The following is a 7,633-nucleotide window of genomic DNA, read 5'->3' on the forward strand; positions in this document are numbered from 1 at the left end:
TCTTTTAAAAAATCAATATATTCTCTATCTTTACCTAATTTGTCACATTACCAGTTCATAGCTCAGATCAAAAAGTAATACATAAAAAAGGCGTATGGTGCCACCCCCTTATGAATCATGTTTAAATGTTTAGCTGACACAAAAAAACATTAAAAAAAATTACCCTCTCATTCTTTTAAGAAACCAATATGTTCTCTTTCCCTCTATTATTATCTTAGATTCTATATTATACTACTTTACTATTATTTTCCCTACATTTATTGGTGCGTTGGAAACAACCAAATTAATCCAGCTATGTATTCTGGAGCAGCTTTAATGCCACCTTACTATAGGACCAGCACTTGTGTAGAACTTTGAAAGAGTTATGCGGTGTGGGTCTCACACACCTCTGTCCATACGTCTCACCATAACTAATATCCTTTTGTCCACTACTGCTTGATTATAAATTGTTAAAAGTAAATTCATTTAATTGGGTATCTTAAGCTATTAATCCAAATGTTAGGCGTTAAGTACATTCATTTAATTGTCATCTTAAGCTATTTGTCAAAAGTTTAGTCGTTCTTCTATTTGCAATTTTAGTTATCTGTATAATTCAATCAGTAAAAGATCTTACAACCCATCAGCAAAATTGACGTGGTTATTTGCAATCTCCATTGATTTAATGGTTGACATCAGCAAAATATCTACATGTGAGGACAGAAAAGCTTCAATGGTAATCAAGTGCTTTTGCCCCAAAATGTCTCCTGTAAAAAAGTCGCACATCTTAACCATTCAAAGAACCCAATTAATTTGGATCATCCACGGCAGCTTCTTTCGTTTATGGCTAGAATTTTCTATCATTGGCCCACAGAGTTTGAATATCTGCGACAAGAAACTTTATTAAAAGTATCCGACCTGTCTTTGCATAGATTTGTCAATACGGGTTTCCATCAAGATATGAATTGTTTACGTAAGCACTGTTTGGATGGAGAAAACAAAGACTTTTTGAATGTTTGGAGCGAAGTGATTTGTGTTTATTTTCTGATTATGATGTGTCATGAATACCTCCACATGCAGATTCCTACTTACTTTCACAGCCTCGACCTTAATATTTTTAGAGGCACTCCAAATTTTTATATTTTAAAAACTTAGCATGTAATAACTTGACATGATAAAGTGATCATTTAAAATGCAACCAATTATAAGAGATTTTAAATTATAAATAAATTCAAAATTCTATAGGGGTAAGACTAGTCTGTTTGCTGAAAGGCAGGGCATATGGTTCAGAATATGATAAGATCACTTGACTCCTGGCCTTTACATGATTATAATTCTAAATATACAATGGAGGTAGGTGGAATCTTCCAGCAATGACATTTGACAAACTTGTCTTTTATATACATAATGTATTTGGAATATGAGTGAAACACAACTACCTTTACCAAAAAAAATTGAGGTTTCAACAGGAGTAAATTGTTACCCAATGCAACCACGTTTACCACAAAATTCAAGAGTTTTTGAAAGCAAAAAATTGCTGCCCAGTGCAATCAAACTCGGGCCTACCTCTCTCCCAGAATGTGGTAATTTGTTTTTTTGCAAGTAAATTTTTTTGGAGCTTTGTTTAACCTTGTTAACTTTGTTTGAGCGGGACGGGTATTTCGCTTTCTTTGCATCACTCCAAATAACTAGGTTCTCAACGCAGCTCTTGTTATAATTCATCTTTTAAAGAATATTCCATTGTAAGATAAAATAAAACCAATTCACAACCAGAGGGAGTAATCAACCCAATGAGAAAGCATTGGTGCATTTTGAACATATTGGAGCCTTAACCATTAAAATAATTGGTAACTTTGCATTTATGCAAGCAAGAATATTATTGCTATGTGAAATGCCTTTAATGGGGACTTAATACATTAATATTATTTTATTAATTTTACATCCATTATGATTCAACAGTGCTGAGTAATCTATAATTGCATGTATGCCAAGAACTGACGTTTCCACATATACAACAATGTCCATGATGACATGGCATGTCCTTAGTTCACAGCATACATGCTCATAGTACTAATATAAATGACACATTTTGACAAGCTCATAGTACTAATATAAATGACACATTTTGACAAATCCAATTGTAACTGGATTTGGATTTATCAAGCCACAAATATAATAATGCGCACATATTCTTCCATTAGCAGCACTGCTGAGATATCTGGTTCTCTGAGAAAAGTTTGGTGGTTCAAACATTAAATTGCAAATGCTTCAATAAGTTGTATTGCTGAAACCTCTGTCTCGCATAATCTATATAATCAAAATCAATGTCATTCACATGATCCTGCAGAAACAAAAGAACCCAGTTGAAAGAGTATCAGCATCATTTGACAGCAAAAAATTATATGCAAAAGAAGGTTGTCTAGTTTTTTCACATACAACATAAAAAAATGTGATAGACTTAACAAACTATTTGTAATCCAACAATTTCCCCTCAAATTCTTGATAAAAAAAGGAAATTTATTTTCACACCTATAAACAAGACATAAAATTTATATAACTGAGAGAGAAAAAATAAAAACAAAAATGCCAATATGGAAAAACAGGAATAACAAAGGAAAATTGCTTGTCAAATACAAAACTTGATTTCAAGATCTTTTAGTAAATCGAATATATTCAAGTTCATTAGCCAAATGCCTCAAATCTATAAGCAGAGAAATGTCCAATGCCTATGCTCTTTAGCATTAAAACATTGAGAGAAAAACATACCGATATTATACCCCAGAGGCCCCAAATAATATGACTTGCAAGAGCATACATCTCAGCATCTTCCAGAAGCTGTTCAACTTCTGAGTCATTCACTTCTTCACCTAAGTGACATTAAAACAAATAGTTAGCAACTTTGTATAATGGAAGCTGGTGCATCCTCCCTTACTGGTGAGGCATTGTGCTGGTGCATCTGCTCACCATGATTTAGAGCTAAGCCAATTGTGTTCGTACCATTGCTTGGTTGGGAACAAATGATGAATAGAGTTTGTAAACTAGCCTCATTATAACAAAAATGCAAATCTAACCCGCAACATAATGGAGTCAATTTCATGGTTGGAATATTGGACCATCCATTGAAGTTTTAAAATTCAGATGATCAAACTCTGATTCATATTCTTGGAACAAAAGTACAATGCAACTAGTAAAACACATACCCCACATATGATGGAAATAGTAATACTACAATCACAACATGCCACTACAAAAGAGAAAAGGAGCAGATGGCTCACCATGCCAACTTAAATATGCCCTCACAAATCTTTGACGCTCTTCAAAACCTGTTGAAATTTAAAATGAGTCATCATTAAAATTCTTAAAACAATGGCCCATTCAATATTTGTCATTGGAATATGTTAAAAATAAACTTTATGTTTGAAGAAATACCTGGATACTTGCTATAGTCCAGTAAATGAGGAGTGTCACTATGGTAATTTGCAGCCATCTCACAGAAATGGTTGGCTATGTCAAATGCCACTGGATTATAGCTTGCATATTCATAATCCTGCATTGGATTTACAACACGTAAGAACCTTCAAAACACCAGCAAAATGTAAGAGCAGCTTTAGATATCTTTGCTACAAGCAGCATATCTGAAAATAAAAACTCTATGCAATCATTGTTTAACACTGTATCCTCTCAAATATCATGTGACCAAATCACTTATAGTTCACCTGCTGTCCTACTCTTACAGTGCAAAAAGGCTGCAGCTTTCTCTCTGATGAGAGCGAATTAAGTATTGGTTCCATCTCCAATTCATAGATGTTAGAGACCACTGCACAACATTCAGACTATAAGGGAAACTAAAACTAACGACGCGCCCTCCTACATGTATATATTTATCATGTAATCTCAGCTCTGATTGTACGTCAGAAAATCAAATGATGACTACCATTGTTAAAGACACTTTATCCTCTCAAATTACATACATATGACCATACTACTAATTGTTCAGTTTCACCCCATTCTTAATTAGAAAAGTATGTTTGCTTTCTTGAACATCGGTCTATAAACATATCATCAGAAACCAGTGTACAGATCACCTGTATAGGAGTAAAAATCAAATAGATGTGCAACACATCTTATCTTAAACATATCACATCCCCTCACCCACCATATTTTCAACATCCAACATGGAAGCTACCTAAGAAGATAAAACATGTTATGCATTTCGAGGTGTAGAATACTCACAATTATAGTCACAGATTTGTCTTCTTCATCCATCATAATGTTGCCATATTGTAAGTCATTGTGGCAAAATCCAATTCGCTGATCCTTCCTTGATATAAACTTCTCCAGATTATTTATGTCCTCTTCCATGCCATCAAGTTGGAATTCAACCGCCTCACTTTTTGGGCACAAATCCATTGCCGTACTATGCCACTGCCTGTTTTGAAACCAAATAAAAAAGTAATTTGGGACCATTGGTGTCGACATCCAAAAACTGCAGGAAGGAAAATTCAATAGAACAATTGGAACACAGCATAGCAACAAACCTAAGGCGTTTCCAGAGCACTGGTTCTCGAGAGCCTGGTACATCAAGTTGATGAAATTCCCTCAACTTCACTGCAATTCGAGCTGATATTTCAGGATTTCTTAAATCAGCTGCTGAGAGTGTCTGAATGCCAATACAAAGTTAAAGGTCAGATTGCAGATAGTTTGATCAAAAGAATTGCACATGCAATGGCTTAATTACTCATCAGACAAAGATGGCCAACAGGGTAAACAGCAACGGTGATGAACATATTTTTGGCTCATTTTTCAGTGCTTTGGTAGAAGAAAGCTACAACAACAAGAAAATGGTCAATTTTATGAAGTTTTGGAAAAGAGAGGTTAAGCTTGGTGAGAAAACTTGTGATTAAAATAAGCTAGTTCAGTTCTAATTTAATTGAAAAATGTATATCTAAAAACTGGTGACATCTAGTAGTAGCACACATAAGTATATGTGATGTGTTCTGAAGGTCAATATGAGTACAACGACCCTATTCATCATTTGATCATGTTAACAATGCACCATTTCTTCCTGCATGAGTCACAAACTAGATATGGAGAATTTGATTATGTGAACTAAAGGTTCAACAAGCCCTCTCAGAAAAATAAATGGTAGAGAAACATGAAGTATAGGCATTGGCAAGATCAGATAAAAGCAGAGAAACCCTGGATCAGAAATATATGTTTCAAAACTCATATGGTAATGAACACTTAGGAGAGATGGCTTTTGTGGTTGTCGAGGCCTTTATTGATTGCAAAACATCTCTGCTCTTAAGCAAACAATCACTCAGCGGCTCAATTAGGCTGGATGGTAAATATCTTGTCCAAGATAACCTAAAGTGGAACTGTCAGAAGATGTTATCTAATATGTGACATGCTAGTGGATTTGCAAGAAGGCTTAATTTGCATAAAATCTTGGTCGTGCAGTCAGATCGTACAAGGCAAATTATTCAATAAGGGAAGAGAAACGCTCTACTTGGGAATTTTGACCTATTCTATTTTTCCAAATATGAAAATACAGTTCCAATCAAGAATTCACTCCCGAAGGGATTGAACAGACTCTAAAAATGGTATTTTCTTTGAGATGCAGAAGAAGTAAAAATGTGCAGGGGATGTGTTCTAGTGGTAAAGTGATTCAGTCTCTCCCAAATGGCTCGTAACCAAATTAAGGGCAACCATCTCAAGAACTAGAACTGAAATAACCAGAAAGCCGGAAGAAAAAAGGTTCAAGAAAGAACCCTCGATCAGTTGAGCATAAAAGTTATAAACTCATGAGTGGCAACACAAATATCCTAATTGGTATAAAACGACCTACAAATTTATCGGATAAACACCAAAAATCACGGCTACAAGACAGATTAAACAAAACGTATAGGTGAAGCAAAAAAAATCACACCACCCACATATACTGCTGCATGTCATTTAGGAAAAAGAAGAAGATCTAATTAACCTAAACCAGACTAAAACAGAGCATGGAAATTCACGCTGGAAATTCAAAAGCAGAAACATTGAATGCATAATTACCCTTGCATGCAGAAACTCCTCGATTCTTCCACTGGGAAAACGGCCCAGAAGCCTGGGGCCTTGTCCAAGCCTGGACATGCACTCAAAAGTCTTAATCTCATCCTCCCTGTCAAAAAACAAATCCACTCCCTCCCCATAAATTCTCACAAGCGCCTTCCGGGGCTTCTTCCCCTTTCTGGTCTTCCAAATGCACTCAAACACCTCATTCGTCATGGCTCCCTTCAGAGGATTAATTTCCAATTTCTTTGCATCCACAACATCCCCCCAATTCAAAGCCAATGCATGCAATAGGCTCGCAGCTTCACTAGGTAAAGTTAACTCAACATACTCCATTGGATTCACGCATTCTACAGAGGCCATGGAATCTTCAATACCCAATTGCTTCAGCAGAAAGAAAGTAGAGCTCGTTCACCTCGAGATTCAAAAACCAAACCAGAGAAAACAATCAATCTGCAAAAAAATTTATGACGAATTTTTAAACAATAGGCACAAGGATTTATAAGACAAAACTGGGTCAGTTTGGTATTATTAAAACCGAAAAGGATGGTCTTTTGAGCAGCATACGGAATTTAAAAAGCACAGGAGATGCGGAATGCGGGCTGGATATTTTCTAGATTGTGTTCATACGGTAAAGTGTGGAGATGGATGATCTTCCTGGACTTTTTCCTTATTCGGCGATGATTTTAAAAGTTTTGTTAAGGTGTGATATAGAATTAAAGAGGGAGCATCTTGAAATCGGACGGTGGACGGTGAACACGGGATTCCTTCGACAGTTGACCGGTAATTTAATATTATTTTATTTGCGCGTTGATGGTGCGAAAAACGTTTTCATGGCAGTCAATATTGTATCCAATATTCTTTAATTACTTAATTTTGGGTGCCATTTACCAATGTGATGGAAGATATTAAACGAGAGGAAGATAAGGTCCTCTTTAGGTTCCTTAACGGTTAAGGTATTGGAGTGAAGATTTTTTCATTTTAAACGTTGACGGTGTGCCCCATTTAGAATTATTTTCCTAAACCCCCATCCATATGAGATATTAATAAATGTGCATTATCTTCAAACAAGAGACGCGTAGCGTCGTAGTTCCTGCCGTGTGTGGCAGATAGTATTGATAGCAATGTATTTAGCATAGTTTAGATACATTGATGGCCATGTACATAAAACAGCGGAGAGGTATGATATAGATGTAATATATTTGTTTCAATGGTGAGATAAACTTGTTGCATATTGGTGTTGGCAAAAGTGCAAAACTGGGAAAATTTGGACGATATGTCAATATGCATTTGTCTTTGGAGATTGTTGTTGGTAGATAATTGTATGAGCTGCTACGGAAAATGCTTCCTGCACATTTTGTAACATTATTAGGGCATTTGATAGTTGATCGTGCTTTGGTTCTGATTGGTCCAGTTGTCGGTTGACTTGGTTCGTTGTTGTTGCAGGGTTAGACCACATAGAGTTAAGGCATGGAGAGATTTATAAAAGTCGTCAAGTGGTTTGACCAGTATGCCTCAGTTTTGTAAATGAGACAAGTATTTGCTGCTGAATTTGTCCAAATGTGGTCACTTAGCGACTTGCCTATAGTGTGTGATTGGTTTA

General features: G+C 35.8%; 1 protein-coding gene across 2 annotated transcripts; it reads right to left on the minus strand.

The window, feature by feature from the left end:
* Window positions 1-1,868: 1,868 nt before the first annotated feature.
* Window positions 1,869-6,712, minus strand: LOC149569790 (Protein kinase superfamily protein). Of its 2 annotated transcripts, XM_089822510.1 has the most exons (8): window positions 6,598-6,712; window positions 6,034-6,483; window positions 4,515-4,636; window positions 4,210-4,405; window positions 3,406-3,523; window positions 3,252-3,299; window positions 2,743-2,843; window positions 1,869-2,317 (listed from the first exon to the last, which is right to left on the minus strand). In XM_089822510.1, exons 2-8 carry the CDS (start codon window positions 6,391-6,393, stop codon window positions 2,222-2,224), a joined length of 1,041 nt encoding a protein of 346 aa, XP_089678636.1. In that variant the 5' UTR covers window positions 6,394-6,483; window positions 6,598-6,712; the 3' UTR covers window positions 1,869-2,221. The 2 variants fall into 2 exon arrangements, with proteins under 2 accessions (XP_089678636.1, XP_089678635.1); XM_089822509.1 differs by lacking the exon at window positions 6,598-6,712 and having other exon boundaries at window positions 6,034-6,502.
* Window positions 6,713-7,633: the final 921 nt, after the last annotated feature.

Source organism: Cupressus sempervirens, chromosome 3 (genome assembly GCF_028749045.1).
Source record: "Cupressus sempervirens isolate cs-2001-9-10 chromosome 3, ASM2874904v1, whole genome shotgun sequence".
In the NCBI taxonomy this organism is placed as follows: Eukaryota; Viridiplantae; Streptophyta; class Pinopsida; order Cupressales; family Cupressaceae; genus Cupressus; species Cupressus sempervirens.

Excerpts from the sequence above, each read along its gene's own strand:
- LOC149569790 (XM_089822510.1), bottom strand. The coding sequence starts at position 6,393 with ATGGCCTCTGTAGAATGCGTGAATCCAATGGAGTATGTTGAGTTAACT. Across the intron at positions 4,637-6,033 it reads AGGAGTTTCTGCATGCAAGG|ACACTCTCAGCAGCTGATTT; the intron begins GTAATTATGCAT and ends ATTGGCATTCAG. Across the intron at positions 3,300-3,405 it reads GGACTATAGCAAGTATCCAG|GTTTTGAAGAGCGTCAAAGA; the intron begins GTATTTCTTCAA and ends AAATTTCAACAG.